A 24,881-nucleotide genomic window follows, 5' to 3' on the forward strand; every position below is an offset into this window, starting at 1 on the left:
GGGTGCAAAAATTTGGCCTCACGAACAGGCATAGGAATTTGCGAACACAATCCAAGTCAGCCGAACCTGTATCTCCCAAGAAATAGCCCCAGGGAGCTCCCAATTCCCTAACCTCACAAAACAAACGCAAAACCGAGAGGACTCCTGAAGCAACCATTGCCTCACCTTGCATATTCCGCCAATTAACACCGCCCAGCCCATTCCGCGCAGGAGGCGGGCCGGGCTCGGATCCGCTCTAGGCTTCTATCGGGCGTCGCTTTATGGTAGCGCTAAGCCTCTCTAGCCCTTGCCAGCCGTCCTCTTAGTGGTAGGACGGGGAAGAGAGGAAGAGGTGGCAGCCAAGTCGGCTCTACGTGAAAGCGGGTGCAGCCCAACCTCGGCCGGGGAGAGCTCGAGCTAAGGTGGAAGGGGCCCGGGGGAGGCTCTGGGAAGGGCGGGAGTGAGGAGACGGGTCCTTGGGTGGGAGGGGGGCCCGGGCCGGTTCACGGAAGTCCCTAAGGAGAGGTGGGAGAGGAGGCCCCGACGCATGAAAGGGATTTCAGCTTCCGGCTTGGGCCTCCTGCAGCCGGCTACGCTGCTGTGGCTCCGACTCTCCCAGTTCTTCTGCGGCCCCTTGTGTCAGGGCCCAGCATAGTTTCCGGCGCATCTGTCTCCTCCGCGGGTTGTCGCCCCTTTTCGGGAGACCTGGAGCCCTCAAAGCTATGATTTAGGCTTATACTATGTACATGAGGGATATTATGGCCCTGAATCTCGTCCACATCCTGTATCGCTGCCTGTTCGTTTTCATTTTTTAATGAGCATCCTCCCAGCCCTAGCTGATTGAGGCTGGAGGCCGATCAGTATTCATTTTTCCATCCCAGTAGCATGAACATAGGAAGTGTTCATTGGATGTATTTGGTAGCTTGACACATGATGTGACTGTCACCTAGGGGCGTTATGCATGTGACCATCATGCTGTTGGAGTGGGAATAATTGCAGCATCCTGGGGACCTAGTCACCCTGATTTGGAGAGATCCATCCTTCTTGATGTGACATGTTGACAGTTTCTGAACATGGAACATGTATTCAAAAGACGTTAAGTGATTACTTAGTGCCAGTATTATGCTAAAGAAGCTACAACTGTAAACAGGAACTGGTTCATTCCTTGTCCTCACAGAGCTTAATATATTATTGAAAAACTAACAACAACAACATCAAAAAAAACAAACAAACAAAAAAAAAACCCAAAAAACAAAAACCCTGTGATGAGTGCTATGAAAAGGGAAGTAAGTCCCTGATGCTCCTCTTTTGCCTTTGGGTGATGCAGAAAATAAAACCATAATGCTCCTGCCTTCCAACAGCTGAGAATAGAGAAAAAGTTTTATTGCACCATGAGATTGCTCTGCAGACACAAAGGAAGAAGGACCTATAATAATAGTACTTGGGTAAGGCACACCAGATAGGTTTAGACACTGGTACTGCCCTGAAGGGTAAGTTAGCATTGCCTGGCACAGAAAGGGCCATTGGCTTTCCAAGCAGGAGTCATAAAGTGTAAAAGAACTTTGCAGGCAGTGTCGTTTGGCCTGGAGTATGTGGCATTTGAACAAGTAATGCCATGCTAGAGAGTCCAGACTCTTATCTTCTAGGAAGAGATGAAAGTATTTTCAACAGAATGATTCAGAGTTCAGTTTCACAATCACCTACTCAACAACTGGAGTCTTAAGTATTTTTTGACAATTTGGGCCACATCCAGAATCAGGTAGAACCAAGAGCTTTATTTACTCTTCTTGGTCTAGAAGCAGTCTCCATTGCTGAAATCCCACTTCAGTTTTCTTTGGCCTTTAAGGGCTAGAAGACTAGAGACAGATTGCGAATGGGATTTGGAAGCCTGAAGGTTTGCTAAATTGTTCCAAAAATGATCTGAAACTATACTAGACAAAGCAATAAGAAAATCTGAGGGGAAGATGTTAGATAAACCTAGAATAAATCATTAGGACCTAATTAAGAGAGATTCTTCATATAAAAGTAAAATTAATTTTTGTGGGGTTTTTTTGGTTTTATTCATTCAGCAAGAACTTGAATGTTATTACAGGCTCTGTGCTAGGCTTGGTAACTGGAGCTCTAAGCCTCAGTTTCTTCACCTGTAAATGGGGATGATAGTATTTATCTCACTGTTGTAAAGATTAACAAGATGATGTTTGTGCTTGGTGCTATACCTCACACTTAGTAACTACAGGCACCAAATATTTTAAGTGATACTTTGACGATATTTTGGTTTTAACTTCTCTTTATCTTTTTTTTTTATTGAGCCTGAGTCTTAAGACTAGGAAAGCTTGCTGGAGTCATTTCCTTGTATGAGCTCACCCAGCTGTGTTTAACCTGCCTATTGTAGAGTTTTGTAATGGATAGCAAGTGATAATGCTTAAAAGCTTATTCCATAGAATCTAAATATATATATATGTATAAATTTTAAATAAGTCTTTTTTAAAAATCAACTCATAGATAAACAGAATAGATTGGTGGTTGCCAGAGGTAGGGGGTTGCCAGGGAGAAGGGGATCAAAAGGTACAAACTCACAGGTATAAAATAAATAAATAACTAATGGGGATGTGATGTACGGCATGGTGACTATAGTTAACAACACTGTATTGCATATTGGAAAGTTGCTTAGGAAGTAAATCTTAAAAGTTCTCACAAGAAAAAAAGTGTAACTGTGTGGTGATAGATGTTAACTAGACTTACTGTGGTGATCTTTCACAATATGTGCAAAATATCAGACCTTTACCTTGTACACCTGAAACCAATAATGTTATATGTAAATTATACCTCAATTTAAGGAAAAAGAACTTGTTTCTTGAGCTTGCAGTGTTCAAATCATATGATCATACAAGGAGAAAATAATTTTGTTTACTACCTAAGGTGGTAGAAGGGGTCTAATCTGTTCTACACTTATTTCATTGTTTCTTGACTCTTCTAGTATTGCTGTAAGAATATTAAATGTTAATTTTAGAATCACAAAACATACTATATTTAGGCACTGAATAAAGTGTTGGCAACCCTAAAGCAACAGAAAGTCCAAAATGCAAAAAGTTTTTGGGGATTTTTCAAATAAAAAAAATCCAGAGTTAGTAAGGAGAGACTTTATTTGAAAGGTATGACAATAGGGGAAAAGGAACTATTGCAGTTGAGAGAATTCTCCGACCAAAAGATCTACCAGCATCTCCAGGGAGGAGTAAACTGATGCTACAACAGATCTCCTTGATCCAAAGTTCAGGGGCCTGGGGGAAGAAGAGAAACTTAAAATATGACTAACAAACATTTTTGTTCTAACTGTCAGTTTTAACATGCAGTTAAGATTCACAAATTTGTAAATGAGGCAAAGATTGGGAGTTTGGACGACCTTTGTCCTAGTCTCAGGTAGACAAAGGGGTACCCTCAGAGTCTTATAGAAGCCATAAAGAGAGTAGTGGGAGGATTTCCTTAACCATGACTCTTGAAGAACCAGAAACACAGGCCTCAGGTAAAATTCAACTTCTCAAAAGGCTATTTGAAATGGAAAATGAGTGTACAAATAAAATTCATCCAAACCTCTCTACAGGAAGGCCTTAGGAGACCCATTGATCCTTCAGGAATTAACTGTTAGTATTTGTAAATCCTACATCACAAAGTACAGTTTAAAAGTATTTGAAGACCTGGATCTCATTTGTATCAGAGTGAAATCTTACCAAAAGGTAGGGGAAAAGAACTGAATTAATCAGGCCTAAATGAACACATTTAGGGTTTTTTGTTTGTTTTTGGTTTTCATCTTATCCGATTAAAAACAGGACTTTTTGGGGCACCTAGGTGGCTCAGTCAGTTAAGCATTGGACTCTTGATTTCGGCTCAGGTCATGATCTCACCGTTCATGGGTTTGAGCCCCGCACTGGGCTCTGCGCTAATGGTGAGGAGCCTACTTGGAATTCTGTCTCTCCCTCTCTCTGCCCTTCCCCCAGTTGTGTTCTCTCTCTCTCTCTCTCTCTCTCTCTCTCTCTCTCTCTCTCAAAATAAAGAAAGTTTAAAAAAATTAAAAGTGAAAAATAAAAGCAAGACTTTTTTTTTTTCCTTTCAAGAGGCATAGTAGATGTACTGTTTAAAATGATTGACTGGAGGTAATTAATCTCTCACTACGTTTAAAAGAATTTTCCACCAAAAAAGGGGGTGGAAGTAAAATCATGACTGTTACACAGATATAAAATTATAAACACATGATTTTTGTTTACCTTATTAATGAGGGAACTATGTTGTAACCAATTCAAATGACAAAAGAACAGACATTTATTGATCAGGACTATTGAAATGAGCAAATAGAGGCAAAGGGTCTTCCACAGTGGGCCAAGCAGTCCATTGAGCCACCATTAGACAGAATTTACAAGACTATAGACAAGAATTGGATTTGCATTGCTATCCATTATCCATTATCTACAGTTGTCAGTTGAAAAATAGCTGAAAGGCACTGGAAGACACAGAATGTGAAAACCCAGATCTCTGTGCTTTCAATAATGCATATATTTCTCATATATATATCGGTTTTATCAAATTTATGACTCCACTCCCCTCATAGTCTTCCTTAAATGTTAGACTTCCTGAAAGATAAGTTCATGTTTGGGTGTGTATCTTCCTTTTTTTTTTTTTTTAATATGCTTTATAAATATGGAAGATGCTTGGTTAATATTCTCTTAATTCCATTACCTGAAGCAGTGGATCTGGATCTCAAGGTAGTATGCTTACATGTCACCTGGGGGTCTTTTGTTGTTTTGTTTGTTTGTTTGTTTTAGTATAGATTCTGATTCAGTAGGTCTAGGGTCCTTACTGAGATTCCTCTTTTCTAATTCGTTCCCAGCTGATGCCAGTACCTGTTCGGAGACAGTAAATGGTAGTGCATTTCTGACTATGTTAATTAAGGAAGGTGTTTGATTAATCGTTACTGGAGAACATTACATCATGCTGTAGGTAAAGGGAGCAACATGGAGCTACTGGACTGTCACTGGAAGAAAAGAATAAATATGATTTGTGGGCCACATTGCCAGAACATAGACCAAAACGAGCAAAAGAAACAGTTGCTGGGAAATAGATGCAAAGAGCTGTACAGCAGAACTTTAGCTTAGGGAGGAAAGACAGAAATAAAGACATCGGGTACTACAACAGGGGAGGACCAGCTAGAGGCTGTAATTTTTAGAAGACAGGCAATAACCACTTAAGGTGACGGCCGAAATTTTGCGCTCCTTGAGTTAGCCTGACTTTTCTTTAGCAATACATGAAAAAACTGCCTAATTGTAGATCAGGAAGGTAACTTATGTAAGACTTCAAGCAGTAAAACTTTACTGACACAGGTGTATACACTTTTACCTTGACATTTTTAATTTTTTTTTAATGTTTATTTTTTTGAGAGAGAGAGAGAGAGAGAGAGAGACAGCATGAGCAGGGGAGGGGCAGAGAGAGAGGGAGACACAGAATCCAAAGCAGCCTCCAGACTCTGAGCTGTCAGCACAGAGCCCAACGTGGGGCTCAAACTCATGAACCATGAGATCATGACCTGAGCCAAAGTTGGACACCTAACCAACTGAGTCATCCAGGTGCCCCTACCATGACAGTTTTAAATGAGTAGTACAGTTGTGCCATTGAGTTTTAATCAGTGTGTAAAATTTATTTTTTTACCGTGACTTGCAGTTTATCTTCTATCTGATAGGACGTTTTAATTTTAAACTGAGCATGTCCTATAATTTGTTCATGGGAAGTTCATCTTTCTTTTAGCAACAAGTGAGAAGTGGTGCATAATGTGAAGCTGGTACCAAAGAAACATTTCTACTTCCAGGAAGATGCAAAAAATGAGGTTGCCAAATTTAACAAATAAAAATACAGCATGCCCAGTTAAATTTGAATTTCAGACAAACAACAAATTACTTTTTAGCGCTATTTGGGATATACTTAAAATATATGTACGTTATCTAGAATTCATGTTTAATTGGCCAGTCTAATAGTAAATCTACCCTAACAGTGACACCAGAGGGATAGCTGCTTAGAAAATGGTATTGCACAGCAGTGTAATTCCTGCAAGTGTTCCTCCAAAAATTATAGTACTCAGAAGTGTGCCAAAAGCTCAAAATAGTTGGAAGCACCTGTTTACCAGTAGAGGATGTTTTCAGGGACTGAGAGGGTCATGGCTACATTGAATTAAAAACACATTTAAGTCTATGCTTTCCAACTAAGAGTTCAAGTTGATAGTAGTTTAAGATTAATAAAAGAATTTATGGTATTGTGGAATTTCCAAGCAAATACTTAGAAAAAGGTGGGGCTGCCTGGGTGACTCGGTGGGTTAAGCATCCTACTTTGTTTGGCTCAGGTTTAAGCCCCATGTCAGGCTCTGCGCTGACAGCATGGAGCCTGCTTCAGATCCCCCCCCCCCCTTTCTCTCTCTCTCTCTCTCTCTCTCTCTCTCTGTCTCTGCTCCTGCCCTGCTTGTGCACTCTCTCTCTCTCTCTCTGTCTCTCTCTCTCTCTCTCTCTGTCTCTCTCTCTCTGTCTCTCTCTCAAAATGAATAATAAACATTAAAAAGTGGTTTAATATGAGTTAATCATATTTCCAAGTTTCCGAGAGAGATCATTTAGAAATAAGTACGCTGGCACAACTAGCAGTCTTGCTAATAAACTCTACAGAACCATGTCATAATTTAGACAAGATAAAAGGAAAGTAAAGGAACAGATGCCCCAGTAGCCAAGGAAAAGAATTCCCTAGTGGGTAAAAATGTATTAATTCTGTAGACAGAATTTCCAAAATGAATTTTCTAAGTCACAGGATGCTTTTCCTGTCAAATACGGTTAGGGTGAGGCAAGTGTTTGCTAAGAAATAATTTTATGTTTGAAAAATCACAGATTAGTGGCTACAGATTGGGTATAGTACCTACAAATATAAAGAATCGAGCATTAATAAGACATTAAACAATAGCAGTTTCCATAATGTGCGGGTCAAGTTTTTTTCTTTGTGTTGACTGTTAAGAAAGTTCACAGCCAGATTTGTGTCCCATATCTCTTAAAGTACAGTACAGCATAGTTTGTAGTTTTATAATCATATCTCTGGCTTCCTCTTTTCCACTCCTTAATTTATTTTAATCCACATTTCTGTTAAAAGAAATCTGCTTGTATAATACAAGCCATTTTGTCTGATATAATTGGTACCATTACTTGGAAGTTAAATTTTAAAAGTTGGTTAAAATAGGATAAAAAATATATAAATATGCTCCACCTTAACTAGCTTTTAAAAACATAAGTTAAAATGTTCAGTGACATTTTGAACTTAAATTGTATTCTATTTTTTAACTTTTTAAATTTAGTATTTTAACTGAAAACAGATGCATAGTCACCATTTTTTGTTAACATGAGACCAGAGTCCTCTTTGTATATGGTGTTTTCTTTGCATATGATTTCTTTGTATATGGTTTTTCTCTACAGAAAACATGGCAAAATAAGCTTTCTAACGATTTTTTTTTTGGGGGGGAGCAAAATTTATAAAAGCACTTGCAAAACTGCAGGATCCTAGATTTTTCAGCACTCTGCCACCATCCAGATTTCAGTGATTCACATATATATTTTTTAATGTTTTTACTTTTTTTAATATTATTTATTTTTGAGAGAGAAAAAGAGTGCACAAGCTGGAGAGGGGCAGAGAGAGAGGGAGAGAGAGGATCCGAAGCAGTCTCCACCATCAGCACAGATCCCAATGCAGGACTCCAACTCACCAACTCTGAGATCATGACCCAAGCTGAAGTCAGATGCCCCATTGACTAAGCCACCCAGGTGCCCCTCACATATATTTTTCCTAGTGACTTGTATTTGTTGAATTTTTTCTTAAGAATTCAACTAAGGTTTTGTATTTGCTTTGAAAAATATTTATGAAATTTTCAAATAGTACAGAAAATGAAGCATGTGTGTAAATGCCACCAAGTTTTATATTCCATAAATATCTTTAAAAAGGTTCCTTCCTCCTTAGAAGTATGTATACCACAAATTTGTATTTCTTTTTTTTTTTTTTTTTTTAATTCTTTATACTTAGAGAAAGCCCGCACATTTGGACGTGTGCCCAGGGGAAGGGCAGAGAGAGAGAGGAGTAGGGAGAATCCCAAGCAGGCTCTGCCCTATCAGCACAGAGCCCAATGTGGGGCTCCATCTCATGAACTTTGGATCAAGACCTGAGCTGAAATGAAGAGTCCCAGGTTGTTTACCCCACTGAGCCACCTAAGTGCCCCAAATTTGACATTTCTTAATCTGATATATATATTTTATCATGATTCATATTTTTATCCATAAACCATGTACACTGTTTTTTGTGTGTTTAAAATTTTAAATGTATGTGTCCTTTTACAACTTTTTCACCTAAGATTGTCCTTGAGATTTATCTATGTTGATTCATAGAATTCCTGTAGGTTAGTCATCTTACCCGACCTGTAGGAGTCCCTGTTGAGTAACTCATGGTGTCTCATTCTTAAAATTAGGTTCTTTCCAACTTTTCACTGTCAAAGACAATAAATACTCAAAGTCCTTGTATATGTAATGTACAAAGTCTTTGTGCTCATGTGGGACATAGATTTTTCTGGCATGGACATCTAGAGCTGAAAGTGCAAGGTCCTGGGATGTGGACTTCTTTAATATTGCCAGAAATTGCCAAAAATGCTCTACAGCTATTGCAATTTACATTTCTACCAGTGTATAAGGAGCATGTAAGAGTTGGCCACAATTTAACCAGCACCAGGTTATCAGATTTTAAAATTTTGCCATGCAAATGTTTGAGAAATGGTATGTAATTTGCTTTTTTTTTTTTTTTTTTTTTTTTGACAGCAGTAAAGGCTGTACATCTTTGCATGCATTTCTTGGCTATTTTGTTCTCTTCCTTTGTGAATTGCCTATCTGTATTTTTTTAGTTTTCTAATGGGTTCCTTGTCATTTTCTAATTGATTTATAGAAGTCAGGATATGTTGTTGTTTTTTTGTATATTTGGGATAATAATCCCAACCATACCTTTCAAGTGTGGCTGTTTTTCCTCCTTTAGAGTTATAAGGAAATGTTTAATTTTGATGTATAATCAGATATATCCATCTTTTCCTTGGGTATGTGCTTTCTTGTTTGAGAAATTCTTCTCCCAATGTCACAAAGTCTTCTATGTTTGCTTGCTTGCTTGCTTTAAATGTTTACTTATTTATTTTTGAGAGAGACAGGGAACGTGAGGGGGGGGGGGAGGGGAGGGGAAAGACAGAGGGAGAGGGAGAATCCCAAGATTGTGAAAGCATTACCTGAGCCAAAACCAAGACCTGGACACTTAACCCACTGAGCCATCCGGGCACCCCGTCTATGTTTTCTTTTAAACATTTGTATAGTTTTTCTTTTCTTGTTTGATTATTTAATCCATCAGGAATTGATTTTTGTTTGTGAGAAAGAGATCTTAGTCTATTTCCATGTGGTTATCTGGTTATCCCTAATATTTTAATATTTTCTCCATTAAGGTGTAATACCCTATAACACTGATTATATAAAATCATGTGTCATATGTCACACCAAACCCTTATTGTTTCACGAATCTATTTGTCTATACTGTACTGCTACCACAGATTTAATTATAATAGCTTTATAGCAAATAAATATGTTACTTTGTTTTCCTTCAAGACTATCTTGACTGTCTTGGATTTTTACTCTCCCAAATAAACCAAATGCTAAATTCCAAGGTGGAATGAGTGGAATACCTACGGGGATTTTTATTGGAATAGTATTGAATTTATAGATAAATTCCTGGATAATTTATATACTTTGGTCAGAGTTCCCATGATTAATTTCTACATTCATTTAGGATAACTTTTTTGTCTATTTCATAATTTTCTCCATAAAAGTCCTGCATATCTGATCTTTATTGTAGGCTTTTGGTAAATGCCATTCTATTCCTCACTTATGAAGAGTTTTCTTTCTTTTAAATAGGTGTTGAATTTCAGCAAATGCTTTTTCAGTTTCCCAGATAAAAAGTTTGCAGCACAAATCTGACTCTTCAATTTTTTCTCTAGGGCAATCAGCACATGACCTACTTGAGAGAGATCTGTAGACAAAATCTAACAAGGGAAATTTGCTAGAATCAAGAGTGATGGATCCATGTTCAGTTGGAGTCCAACTCCGTACCACGAATGAGTGCCATAAAACCTACTATACTCGTCACACGGGTTTCAAGACTTTGCAAGAACTGTCATCAAATGATATGCTTTTACTTCAACTTAGAACTGGAATGACACTTTCTGGGAACAATACCATTTGCTTCCATCATGCGAAAATTTACATTGACAGATTTGAGGATTTGCAGAAGTCATGTTGTGACCCATTTAACATACACAAAAAACTAGCCAAAAAAAATTTGCATGTAATTGACTTAGATGATGCCACTTTTCTGAGTGCAAAATTTGGAAGACAGCTTGTACCTGGGTGGAAGCTTTGTCCAAAATGTACACAGATAATCAATGGAAGTGTGGATGTTGATTCTGAAGATCGGCAGAGAAGAAAACCTGATTCAGATGTATGTATGGCAGCCATTTTTGTCTCCTGTGTTACTTCTACAATGTGGGGTTTTGTTAAACTATAAAGAAATCATTTATATTATTATGATACTAATTGTAAATTAAAGTTGGGGAGGTGAAAGTAAATGATTTTCTAAACATTCCCATGTACCTAGACTGGATGATAAACCAGGCTTGAGAAAGGAATAACATACTATGCCCAAGACTCAAGCTGTAACTCCTAGGGCTAAGATGTCAGGAGTGGCTTTTAGAACATTCTGGTAAAGCCAGGATCTAGTTATTATCTTAGCTTCTTTTCTAATACCAAAGTAACTCAATGGGACATGCCAGCCAGTGAGGATCTGTATAGCACAGTGAATTCCCCTTGAAAATTACTGCTTTAAAACGAACACCAGAAAAATCACTTCCAATAATTGTTTCTTCAACCTTTCTTTCTTCTTTGGTGTTAATACTGTTCTTTGGATTTCTTTTGCTTTTAGCTCTGAATTCTTATTTGATATGATCTGGCTAATTTTAGTGCTCCCTATGGTCAAAAAGCATACATTTTTACATTGTAAATACTAAATATTTATAACTCTCCCTTATTCATATGCCTACATTCAGATTATTTAACTACATCAGAAAAAAACCGAGATTTCATAAAGCTATCTTTGGGTGTAGAACAAAGACAAGTATATCAAAGGAGCACTTCTCAAAATTTCTATTTATAACCAATTTATAATTCTTGCTGCTGGGATATTTTTCTCAATTTCCTCCTTTTCATTATATTAATAAACCGAATTAAAAGATAATTAAAATTTTAAATTTTATGTAGTACTTCCCTTTTGTTCTCCCCTCAAAGGCATATCTCCAGGACCCAGTGTTACCTTGCAGTTCATACTAGGTACTTGCACCTGTCACTATAGATGTCTTCTCCATTCCATTTATTTGTTGCTCTGTGTAATATATCACATAAACTGCTTTTTCCCCAGATAACAAACTTAAATCCTTAACCATCAAAATTTTGTTTTACCAATGCTTTTTAAAAAGATGATAATACTGTTTCAGGACTTGAAACCATTATTATCTCTCTGCTTTTAACTGTGTATACAATAATAGAATCTTTTCTTAAGGACTCAAGATGATATTAGGAGCCTCAGTTTTTGTTTTTCTTTTTTGTTACATTTTTAAAGTAATCTCTACACCCAGTGTGGGCTTGAACCCACAACCTGAAATCAATAGTTGCTTGCTCCACCGACCAAGCCAGCCAGGCGCCCAGGAAACTCAGTTTTATCCCATTGGGTCGTACAGCAGGGGTTTTTTTTTTGCCATTTCTCCCATATTGACAGAAGCCATAGCAGTTTTCAGCAGGCCTATCGCCCCTTCTAATAGGCCAGAGACTAAAATTAGGTAATGGAAATACTACAAATAAGTTAACCAAAGTTAAACTTTGAATATTGTCTAGGGCTGTGTAAATTTCATTGCACTTGGGTTCTAAAACCTTTTTCTTCTTTTTTGTGAATTCCAGACTGTCCTTCAGGTTAAGGAATAATCAGGGTTAACATTAAGTTAAATATTAATGTATTCATGGTCTGTTGTCAAGATTTGAGTTGATAATTTGTTTACCTTTATTCAGGGAAGAACTGCTAAAGCTTTGAGGTCATTGCAATTTGCAAACCCAGGAAAACAAACTGAATTTGCTCCAGAAACTGGTAAAAGAGAAAAAAGAAGGCTCACAAAAAATGCAACCGCTGGTTCTGACAGGTAGGCTGTGTGTTCCCTGAAGACCTTTGTTAGCTTGCTGCGTCTGTCTGTTATTGTTTCACATCTTTCTCTGGAGTTTTGAATTTTTTGGGAAGATATTTTAAACTGGATAATCTGCAATTAGTAGGAATCTCCAAGGGCTGCATATAAAATGAAGGCGTCCCTTTCAGCTCTAAAAATTTATTTCTAAGGAAGTGTCAATGAAGTGAACAGGTTAACATTTTTGGCATGAGAACTAAAATTCAAACATATTTAAACAGTTTTTTGAAAAGTATTGGTATTATGTAATTGGTATATCACCCTTCTATGGGGGGCAGCTAAAAAGTAAATCTTATGAAAATTCAAGGTTGCTTTTTATTTTTTACATGTCTAAAATAGAAACAGTTATGGTATAGTCAACAGAACGAATAAGAAAAGTAAATTGTTTAGAATATGACTTTTTAAACTGAACATTTCTAAAACACAGGTTGACAAAGAAATGTTAGTGTAATCATTCAGAATTATTTTCTACATATGCCATTTATTCCATCTGTTAAGATTTTCCAATGAGTCATTTAAGTGTTTTTAGGCCAGATTTGCTCGAGTCCGTTAAAGAACAAGAAACAGATTAATTGCAGTATAAAAACCAATAGGGTAATAGAGATTGGTAACCAACAAAATGTACCATTATTAAGCAGCCATTCTTTGTTGTTGTTGTTGTTGTTGTTGTTAAGGGAAGGGGAAAATATTTTTCACAGAAATAATATTTTTTTGGAAATAGTTCTGGTCCATTCCTTTACTGAGTTGACTTTTAAATGGACTTCTAGAGGCATTTTCAGGCTCTTTGGATTTGTCTCAACACTTTAGAATGAGGTCTCTTCTCACACAGTTCATTACTAGTAATTATAGAGTAGGCTTGAGTCTGATAAGTTATGTACCAGTTTTGCAGGACTTCATCCCTAATTCAAAATATTTTACTTGCTTCCATTTTTTTTTTTTACCTTTTTTTCATTTATTCAAAAATAATGTCTTTGTGAAGTATCATTCATCTTGTGTTTTCTTTTACAGACAAGTGATACCAGCAAAGAGTAAGGTCTATGATAGCCAGGGCCTGCTGATTTTCAGTGGAATGGACCTCTGTGACTGCCTCGATGAAGACTGTTTAGGATGTTTCTATGCTTGTCCTGCCTGTGGTTCCACCAAATGCGGAGCTGAATGCCGCTGTGACCGCAAGTGGCTATATGAGCAAATCGAAATCGAAGGAGGGGAAATCATTCATAACAAACATGCTGGATAATTTGTGGTATCAAATTATGGGAATCCCATCTCTATTTCTAAAACTCTGTCACTCTCAGATGCATTCTAAAGTTGACTGCCAAATGATGACAATTTGAAAACCACCTCAGCATGCACTCATTATGCATTAGTTTTGCAGTTAGGGTGCTTTAAGATTTATTGTTTGATGTCAGTTTATATGGGCTTTTACTCAGCAGTCAGCTTTAAGCCTGCCCAGGCCAATGTCAACAAGTAGGTAAAGGCAGTCCTCCATTAGCACAGTTCACATTTCAGTTCCATGGTATATACCGTGGGTAGTTACGTGAAGTACAAACTTCCCTGCTGGCTCTTTGTCCATAAGTCATTATGTAACAGATGTGCCTCCTCATCAGTGACCAGTCCATCCGTGACCTTCACTCAGACCCCTCTAGTGGTTGGTTACCGCACATCTGTCATTCAGTCCACTCCTAGACAGCAAAGCATGTGGTTGTGCTGTCTCCTTGTCACCCATGTGACATTTTCCAAAAGTGGATCATCAAAATAACTGGCCACCAAAGATAAAAGAGTGAAGAAATGAAAAATGATCATGCTAGATGTGAGATATGCATTGAACGTAGATGGAGTTGTAGAAGAAATTACTTATGGGAAGGTTGATGCTGCTGTTTCTCTAGAGCCTCAGTATGCAGCTAGAGGAAGCTTGCGGGGGGGCTGCTGGGGGGAGCAATGTAAATAGGGAAATAGGCTGTGATGAAAAGCTTGAATATATCCCAGAGGAAGTGATAGTAAAAAAACTTCACGTTAAAGGAAATTACAGTGATTTTACAACATTGAAAGCACAAATGAGAAAATGGTAGAAGCAGATCCAAACTTAAGTATCTGCAATGGTATAGCCTACTTTGTATCTTAAGTTAGCAAAAAAGCAGGCACTGTTCAAACCGCTCTTGATTAGTTTTTTGCAACGGAATAATGCTTTAATTCTCAGTGTTTCCAATGTTTTTCAATTACAGTGTACTAAAATACCTTTTTTTTTTTTAGAGTGTTTTCATTTTCCTTTACATTTCTAACAAGTTTTTAATATTTTGATGGGTTTTTGGAGGTCACAGAACATTTTCCCCATTGATTATTAAGGTTGCTACGAATGGTCATTTTTATGGTCCAGCACTACTGTGCAAGCCAAGGACTGTAGCTGAGAACAGTGCCTACTTCAGGAAAAATTAATTTCAATAAAACTAGGTGGTTGAGTGTTAAAACTATTTTGGAAATAATCTACATATCTAAGTGCTAAAATTCTTCTCACTACTTACCCTTAAAAAAAAGTTTTAGCATTGTAAACCTTTCATTGTTTAGCCATACATTCTTGGTGAAAATTTGTTCCTGGTGGCAAAGATCTTACTATGTATAAAGCATGGATATTCATACAATACAGAAACAGGGATACATGGTGTCTATGTTATTAAAGTTTTATAAGGTGGTGATTAGGATCAAAAGGGCTAAAAAAAAAAAAGGCTTTAAGGCAGTTAGTAATGAAAAGGAAAAAAAAGTGGACAAACAGTGGTAGAGACAATATAAATTATATTGGAAATTGCTTGAATCTTGATGTACTGGTTCTGTATGGAATTCGTATGGGTGCTCTTTGGAGAATGAGAGTGGATGATAACTTCTCTGCTCCTTTTTCAAGCAGCTCCCTGTCTAAAATATTTTATCAGCTAGGGCATTGCCACTAAACTAGGTTTTTGCTTTGTTTTCCCTAAGTTGTAGTACTTTAGTTTAACCAGATAAGCTTTTAGTAGTTTCAGATACATTTTAAGTCATTTAAGTGAAATTTATGCAGCCAATTTGATTGGATTGACCAGTGGAGGTTTATTTTTATTTCTGTATACTTTGGTATCTGTTTAACAGGTTTTACTTTGATGGAATGCCATTTTGAACCATGGTATTGTCATTAAGTTATAATTGTCCACTGACCTAGTTATCAGAAGTATAATCAGTATCAAGTCTTTAATTCAGATTTCAACAGAGCACTGGCAAAAAGAATATTTTGGCTTTATATACTTAAATTAGATGCTAGTTTTTTGGGTGTTCTTCTGAATTAAGGAAATATTTTGTTATAGAGGATACAGAGACTTTAATTTTATCTGAACTTCTGGGTTCATTAGACCTTAGTTGCATTGCTACCAATGTTTTGTTTTTTTGTTTGTTGGTTTTTTTTGTTTTGTGGTTTGGTTTTTTTTTGGTTCTAAGTAAGTATGATTTACTATATTGCTTAAGCTTTTCAGGGGTGCCTGGGTGGCTCAGTCGGTTAAGCATCAGACTTCAGCTCAGGTCATTTGTGGGTTCCAGCCCCACCTGGAGCCTGCTTCAGATTCTGTCTCCTTTTCCCTCTGCTCCTCCCCTACTTGTGCTCTGTCTCTCTCTCAAAAAATAAACAAACATTAATAAATAAATAAATCTTAGATTTTTTTTTGTTTAAAACAGGAATATATTTTCAACAGAATAAATGACTTTAAAATTCAAACTGTTTATATTTCAACAGTCCTTAGACTATTTCTGTGTTATTTTTCAAAGATGGTAATATTTAACTTGTTTCAGGGATAAATTTATATAATAATTTTGCTTATGTTTGTTCATTATGCCTATGTAGAAGACCAGACTTTTAGTGAGCATGCAAAATGTTTACAGAGAGAGGTATATCTAATTTAGTCTGCTACAATAAAAGCTGTGTTTTGGGAAAATTACGTCATGAGTTCACTTACTATTTTTTACTGTAGAATTACAGAAATACAGAATACAATGAAATAATGTGAATTCTTTTTATATTTTCCATAAGTATGGTTCATGGTGGCTAAAATTATTTTAGAATACTATTAGTCTAAAAGGCAAAAATAAGAGTGATAAGAACACTTCTGCTGTATATGGGTCCTGTTTAAGAAGTTGATGTAAGGCTATAAACATTGGTCTTACACAGTGTTGGTCACAAATGTTAAAAAGTGCATTTATATATTTGAAATAAATGGCATCCCATGTAATCTTTTTTCTATTTCTTTTATAAGCATAAGAAAATAGTTACCTTTGAAATATTATTCATGAGATTCTTGTATTTTTTTAATATTATATCTATGTCTGTATAACAAGCTGTTCTACCATCTGACAGAATTCTCCAGAGAAATGCATTTGTGTCCTCTCAAGTACTCCCACGTTCAGAACCCCGGAATCTGTATCAGAGAACCTAGGTAATATGAGTGTCCCGTAAACCAAAACATGTTTTCTTTTTTTTTTTTTAAATGGGGATGGCTGTCTGAAGCGTGGTTTAGTTTGCTATACAGTGTTATAGGTGGGTTTTGTTGGACAAAATCTGAGCAGTCAGTTCTTTGAAAGAGCTGTTGCTGCCCTGAAAAGGCAGATTCTGCTGCGGCCTCTCAGCCCCACCCCTCCTGGGTCACGTAACACTGTATGAAACCAGGGGGTCTTAAATGGACTGCACTTTGGTAATTAGAGATTTTCTGTCGACATTAGGAATACCCTTGTACAGAGTCATATGGCACTGCCTTAGTTTTTGCTGACATCTGCTGGTATCTTGATGTAAATAAACTCTGCTGCTACTAAATGCTTAATCTCTTCACTTTTAAATTAAACTGTGAACACTGGTAGTTACGCTAAAGTGGAATATTTTAAAGAACCCTGGGAATAGAATGGTTTCTCTTTGTAGCATTCTTAGGTCTCACCCAATAGTAGTCAACCAGATTTCTTTTTTCAGGAATATGAGGATATGAAAATATGCATAGGCACTTCTGGGTTTCATTTATTTATTTAAGGTTTATTTAAGTAATCTCTACACCCAGTATGGGCCTCAAACTCACTACCCTGAGATCAAGAGTTACAATGCTCTTCCGACTGAGCCAGCCAGGCACCCCTCACTTATTTTTATAAAGTGGAGAGACTTGAGAAAATAATGGTTTTTATTTACTGAAAAACCATCAAATGCTTCACTGAACACTTAGTTTGAAAAGCATAATAAACTCCTGTAGAATATATACCCCAATTTATAGATTATTTGCAATGGCACAGTTGTGAGGATTGACTAATTTTACCAAGATACTCTAACTTCTAGGAGATAAAGGAGATTTACCTGGTAAAACATTATTAACTGAGTTGGATTAGTAATACTGCATCTTTAAGTGCAATTTAAAAGTATTTAATTACAGTCCTATCAGTGGCACAACTAGCCATATTAAATTTTTTCCCCTTGAAACCATGAGGGATAAATGTCTTTGTGAAACAATGATTTAAAAACTTCAATTTTCTCATTTCATATTAATCTACAAGCAAATGTTTTATTAAGGAGTTGCCATAATCTTCATCTGTGTTTTTTTTTTTTTAAATGTTTATTTTTGAGAGAGAGAGATGGAGATAGAGCGTGAACAGCAGAGGGGCAGAGAGAGAGGGAGACACAGAATCCGAAGCAGGCTCCAGGCTCTGAGCTGTCAGCACAGAGCCAGATGCGGGGCTCGAACTCACAAACCATGAGATCATGACCTGAGCTGAAGTTGGTCACTTAACCGACTGAGCCACCCAGGCTCCCCCATCTGTAATTTTGAAATAAATGGACATACTAAAAGTATACTGCTTACAAACATTTCTAGGATGTCCAAAACCTTCCAATAGTCCCAACTTCAACAGATAATGCATGAAAACACAAAAGTTTGGCTCATGATTTTCATTGTAAACTTGGATGATACTTTTCAAAGACACATTTTGAGGTGAGGGCACATTTTTCTTAAATAGTGTAAAAACTAGACACAGGTCAAATTGCAGGATCTTTGTCCTTTTGAGAGAACTTCATGAAGAGTATGGCCTGTAAAAGGAGACCTGAAACAATCAAAACAGAAATACTATCTCTGTTAAGTATCCCTTTGTTACCAATAATCAGTTACCAATCAGTTTGATCAACCCAAATTAAACTTAGTTTTAATTATATTCTGGTAGCCCAAGTTTATGATCTGGACTTCAAAGTAGTATTTACTTACAGTTACTTTTAAAATTGAATTTGTGGGGCGCCTGGTGGCTCAGTCGGTTAAGCATCGGACTTTGGCTCAGGTCATGATCTCATGGTTCATTGAGTTTGATCCCTGCGTCGGGCTCTGTGCTAACAGCTCAGAGCCTGGAGCCTGCTTCAGATTCTGTGTCTCCCTCCCTCTCTGCTCCTCCCCTGCTCATGCTCTGTCGTGCTCTCTTAAAAAATAAACATTACAATTTTTTAATTCAATTTGTTATTTGGTGGCATAAGCTAAAGTAATAGTGGCAATCCCAGTACCATGTAAATGGGTTCTACAAAGATCTGGGTGAAGTACAAATTTAATTTTGGCATTAAGAGGTAAAATGATTCAGAGATGTTCAGTGAACTGTGGCATCATTAAGGTTTGTAAATAACAAACTCATGTCTACCCCAAAGGGGAAGCCTTTCGTTTTGGATTGGACTTTCCTGTATTTCAGTTCAGCTTAGTATAGTGAAATCAGATCAGTTATTAAAAGAGAACCTGGAGGGCCAATCTGATGATCTGGAGAAAACTATCACTTGAGCTTTTTTTTTTTTTTTTTTTTTTTTTGGTAAATAAGGTTTTAGAAAATACCAATAAACTTTAGTCATTTATGCCTTAGTGAAGGAGACTGCAAAGAGCATTTCTGCATAAAATATAGGCCCTACAAACTGGTGCGTGCAAATAAGATTATTTTCCAAAATACTACGGCTCATGGCATTTCTAAATTTGGTCACAAAAAGACTTCCCTATAGCAAATATTGAAAGGAAAACATTCCCAAAGTTTGTCAGTAAAAGTTTCCAACTCATCTCCAAAGAGTTATAGTTGAATGCTTAATTTGTCCTTGATACCTTTTTTTGTCAAAGAACTACACATAGATTTAAGAGAGAACAGCTAAACATCCCTGACAGACCAAGCTTTCCACTGTGTGACATAACCCACAAACTCATGTTAGGAGGATCCTCAGACCTTTTAAGAGAAATGGCCCTAGGAGATTCTTACTCTGCATTTTGCTTTCCCCTGTTCCCAACTGGTTGGGCTTCGTAAGAGACCTGACCCAAGAAAGCCAATTAGGCTAGCAAAGCTTACGCATTGGGCAAATATTAAAGGAAACATCACCAAGTGATGAAAGAGATTAACTGAGCCTATCAGATTATTTCAGAAATAAAATTTGGGTTTTTTTTGTTTTTTTTTTAAATTTTTTTTTTCAACGTTTATTTATTTTTGGGACAGAGAGAGACAGAGCATGAGCGGGGGAGGGGCAGAGAGAGAGGGAGACACAGAATCGGAAACAGGCTCCAGGCTCTGAGCCATCAGCCCAGAGCCCGACGCGGGGCTCGAACTCACGGACCACGAGATTGTGACCTGGCTGAAGTCGGATGCTTAACCGACTGCGCCACCCAGGCGCCCCGAAATAAAATTTGTTTTAATGTTTATTTACTTTTGAGAGAAAGAGTGTGAGCAGGGGAGGAACAAAGGGAGAGGGAGACACAATCTGAAACAGGCTCCAGGCTCTAAACTGTCAGCACAGATCCTGACGCGGGGCTCAAACCCACAAACTACAAGATCACGACCTAAGCCAAAACAGAGGCTTAACTGACTGAGCCACCCCAGCGCTCCTATTTCAGAAATTTAGACAAGATACAAGAGAAAGAATTCAGAGGTTTGTAGAAAGAGAGATGAAATGGCAGAGTAGCTAAGGCACGTTAGGGTTCTAGACCTACACACTTGGGAGGCAAGAGCTCTTGAAGCTGTCATTGAGTCTCCAGAGCTGCTGTCAGATTAGTACATCTGTTGTATCTTGAAATTACCCACTATCAATGAAACCTGGCCACACAGTTGATTCCTTTATATTCATACAGATCCTTGCAAAAAATACTCTATTACTTAAGCAAACCTTAATGAGCTTTAATGAGTTCTTTCACCCAAAGAGGCTTACTAACAGACCTGCCCTGCTAACTAAGAAAAAAGAGAGTGAAGGTATAGTGTTAGGGTCCTGTGCTTGTTAGCATTGTGTTGTGGAACTCTAGACCAGTGCAAATTTGATCATGCATCAGGATTACCTGGAGGGCTTGTTAAACCACAGTCTGCAGGCCCAGGGTGGAACCAACAGTTTATGATTTAGTAGGTCTGGAGTAGGGACAACAAATTCGCATTTCTATCAAGTTTGCAGATGAGGTTGAAATAGCTAGTCTGGAAGCCATGCTTGGAGAATCAGTGCTCTACAGGGCATGGTCCTGAACCTTGGTTGCACATGGAAACAACCTGTGGAACATCAGAAAAAAATACCTTACCTGGCCTCAGCCCCAAGTATTTGATTTAATTGGTCTGGGGTTTGGCCTGAGCCATTGGGAGGCCAACTCCCTTCTGGCTCAATATGGAAATCATTCAGCATTCAAGTGGGTGACTGGGATGTTTGATTTTCTGTGTCAACTTGGTCAGGCAAGGGTATCCAGTTTTTGGTGAAACATTACTCTAGATACTGAGAAGGTGTTTTTTAGATGTGATTAACATATACATCAGTAGACTTTTAATTAAGCAGATGACCTTCCACAATGTGAGTGGGCATCATCCAATCAATTGAAGGCCTTAAAAAGATTGATGAACCCCAAAGAAGAACAAATTCTGCCTCTGGACTGCCTTCAGACTTGAGCTGCATCATCATGTCTTCTCTAGGTGCCCAGATCACCTACAGATTTTGGGTTTACCAGCCCAGCAATCATGTGAGCCAATTCCTTAAAAAATCTGTGTGTGTGTGTGTGTGTGTGTGTGTGTGTGTGTGTGTGTGTGTGTCTGTCTCTATACACACACCCTCTTTTATTTCTCTGGAGAACCCTGGCTAATACAATAACCTAGTAAGTCTATTCCAAATTGTTTCCCAGAAAGGCCCTGACTCTAAATCAGAATACAATCCCTTCATTAGATTTTTTTTTTTTTTTTCCTGTATCCTACCTTAGGTAAGTCCATGAATATATGGCACATTTTTTACCCCTTTCTTCTATTCATATTGTCAAAACCATTTGGTTCCTCCTTGGAACATTCTTAAATCTGCTTTGATTTTTTTTTTTTTTCCTGTTCATTTTTATTTTGTCTTCACCACCCTGGTTAAAGCTCAATAGTGTTTTGCATGCTTAGTATCAATTCCCCCTTTTGGTGTTAGTACTGAAATTTGTCTTTGAATAATCGCCTTTATACTCTCAGCCCATGTTGTTTAGGGGGCATTGACCTCACTTGGTGGTTCCAGGGGTGGGCACATCACCAAGTCCTGGCCTTTGAGAGTGCAGCATCTCCCCAAATTTAGTGACTGTTTCAGTTAGTGACTAACTGAGCCAATCAAAGCCAATAAACATCAGCTTTGCTGGGACTAGAGAACAAGAGATACTCATTTTTCAATGACAGTTTCTAATCTTACAGATTTAGGACTGGACCTATTGGTGGTTAATCTGGACACCACTCAAGAAGAATCTGACTTAGAATGAAAGCAGCATAGGTAAAAGCAGAAGCCACAGACCAAGACAGACAGACAGGATTTGGGTACCTGGATCCAGTTACATCTGAAGTCAATTCTGTACTTTTCAGTTAACATGAGCCGTCATTTGCACTTTTTCCCCACGATTGGCTATTAAGTGAATACAAGGAATTGACCAGACGAAGAGTTAACTCTATTCATCCGAGGGTAAAAACCACCAGAGTTCACAGGTAAAATAGCCTGTTTAAAAATCATGCCCTTGAAACAGATATATTTTTTAACATTTTTTTTTTTTTAATGTTTATTTTAGAGAGACAGAGCATGAGCAGGGGAGGGGCAGAAAGAGAGGGAGACACAGAATACAAAGGAGGCTCCAGGCTCTGACCTGTCAGCACAGAGCCCAATATGCGGGGCTTGAACCCAATGAACCATGAGATTATGACCTCAGCCAAAGTGGGACACTTCACCAACAGCCACCCGGGCGCCCCTGAACACATATACATTTTAAAGAAGGAGCACAAGCATCTGTGACCTATAGTCACATATTTCTTCCTCCTCCAAATTCTTGCAGAAGCTTCTCTATAGTTCTCATGGACCTTAACTCAACCTACTTTAAAGGATGAATGCAGCACAGACTGGTACTTTGCCACCAGGGTTTGAAATTCTATAATACAAAGAATAGACTTACAATTAAAATATCACTGTTTGGTGTTTTGGTTGGTATTACTTGCTTTTAAAGGCCTTAGAATGTTTTAAAATTTTTTGTTTGAATACCTAATGCATTTTCTCTGTAACCCTATATCTAATAGTTAGAACTCATTCCTAGGTTAAATGATCTGAAATTTTTAATAGCTGAATCTGAATTAATTAACTTGTCAGGCAATTAAAGGTATATCATTGCCTTAAATTAGTGATTTATAATACATTGCTAGCAAAGTGAATTTTAAGCATTAACAGCTCTAGTTCTTCTTCCCTTCTGCCCTTAACAGGACATTTAATTCTGTATGGTTGAAGTAGAAAGTGTGAGACAAGGTTCCTACCAGAAAAGGAGAACCAGGCACACACAGTTCAACATTTTCTGTATGTCACTTCCGATGCCAATAGTGCCAAAAAACTAGAAGTACAGTGACTCTGATACTTGATGGTACTTTAGAAAGCTGGATATTATTTTTTTTTTATTTTTTTTAACATTTATTCATTTTTGAGAGACAGAGAGAGACAGGGTGTGAGTGGGGGAGGGGCAGATAGCAAAACACAGAATCTGAAGCAGGCTCCGGACTCTGAGCTGTCAGCACAGAGCCCGACGTGAGGATCAAACCCATGAACTCCAAGATCATGACCTGAGCTGATGTTGGATTCTGAATCAACTGGACCACCCAGGTGCCCTGAAAGCTGGATATTCTAAATCACTTATGATAGGGATATTTAGATACATTCATCTTTTTTGATATTCCACTATATTGATGCATTTTCAAACCTTTGTTTCAGTTTTGAAATTAGATGAAACAAAGTATAGATTATCTTTGCCGTGAATTTCACAGATTGTCAGATTTCTGAGGTTCTTGTTCCAAACCATCTTTGTAGGGATATCATTGATTTCCTTGGAAAAGTACGTAGCTCTAAAACTTGTATAATTTAGAGAAATATTTGGTTTGTTCAACCTTTGATATTAGCCAACACATTGATAAAAATAAACACACTTCAGGGATGACTGTGGCTCAATCAGTAAAGCGTCTAACTCTTGATTTCAGCTCGGGTCATGATCTTGCATGTGGGTCTGAGCCCCGCATCAGGCTGTGTGCTGACCGCATGGAGCCTGCATGGGATTCTCTCACCTTCTCTCTCTCTGCCCCTCCCCTACTCTGAAAATAAATAAACATTAAAAAAAATAAACACACTTCAGGAAAAAAAAATGCTGTTTTTATAATTCTACATTGTTGGCTTTTGTGGTTCAAAATTTAATATAACCAGGGCGCCTGGGTGGCTCAGTCGATTAAGTGTCCAACTCTTGCTTGGTTTTGGCTCAGGTCATGATCTCACAGTTCGTGAGTTCAAGCCCCACATCGGGCTCCATGCTGACTGTGGGGCCTATTTAGGATTCTCTCTCCCTCTTTCTCTGGCCCTCCCCTGCTTGTACTCCCTCTCTCTCTCTCAAAATAAATAAATAAACTTTAAAAAATTTTATAAAAGCAATACCTGATTCTATACAGTTAATAATTGGGACAGACCTAATAATAAAGTACCATTTCACACATATTGAGTCTAACTCTTAACAATGTTACTGCCTCTGTTAGGTTTTATCCCATTTCCTCTTCCCACCTGTCTTACTTTTCCTTTTTCAATGACACACTACAATATTAGCAATTACTGTCACCATGTTTTACATTAGATTCTCAGACCTTATTCATCTTCTAGCTGAAAGTTTGTACCCTCTTACCAACCTCTCCATATTTCCCCTGTACACCGCTCCCCCACTGCCAGGCCCTAGAAACCACTTTTCCACACTCTGTTCCTAAGAGTTTGACTTCTTGCTTGTTTGTTTGATTCTACCTGTGAGTGTTACATGCAATATTTGTCTTTGTCTGGCTTATATCACTTAAGAAGCTACTTTTATAATTACGTTTTAACAAATGAAGAAACTGAGGCTCAAATAATTTAATAACTTGCATAAGGTCACAGCTTATAAATGAAAGAGAGAGGAATCAAGTGAGGTAATTTGACTCTAAAGTGCAAAGGCTGACCTATATTCACTATATGTATCCTTTCTCCATCCAGGTTATGAATGTGAACTTCTTCCTATTCAGGATTCATTGGAGCTATTTG

The 24,881-nt window shown here is 37.7% G+C and overlaps 1 protein-coding gene across 1 annotated transcript; it reads left to right on the forward strand.

The window, feature by feature from the left end:
* The first annotated feature begins 282 nt into the window (after positions 1-282).
* LOC122483655 (ADP ribosylation factor like GTPase 14 effector protein) lies at positions 283-17,159 on the forward strand. Its single transcript, XM_043580856.1, has 4 exons — positions 283-401; positions 10,058-10,557; positions 12,174-12,301; positions 13,349-17,159. Exons 2-4 carry the CDS (start codon positions 10,135-10,137, stop codon positions 13,575-13,577), a joined length of 780 nt encoding a protein of 259 aa, XP_043436791.1. The 5' UTR covers positions 283-401; positions 10,058-10,134; the 3' UTR covers positions 13,578-17,159.
* The last annotated feature ends 7,722 nt before the right edge of the window (positions 17,160-24,881 follow it).

The sequence above is a fragment of the Prionailurus bengalensis genome, chromosome D1 (assembly GCF_016509475.1).
Source record: "Prionailurus bengalensis isolate Pbe53 chromosome D1, Fcat_Pben_1.1_paternal_pri, whole genome shotgun sequence".
NCBI classification, from domain to species: domain Eukaryota; kingdom Metazoa; phylum Chordata; class Mammalia; order Carnivora; family Felidae; genus Prionailurus; species Prionailurus bengalensis.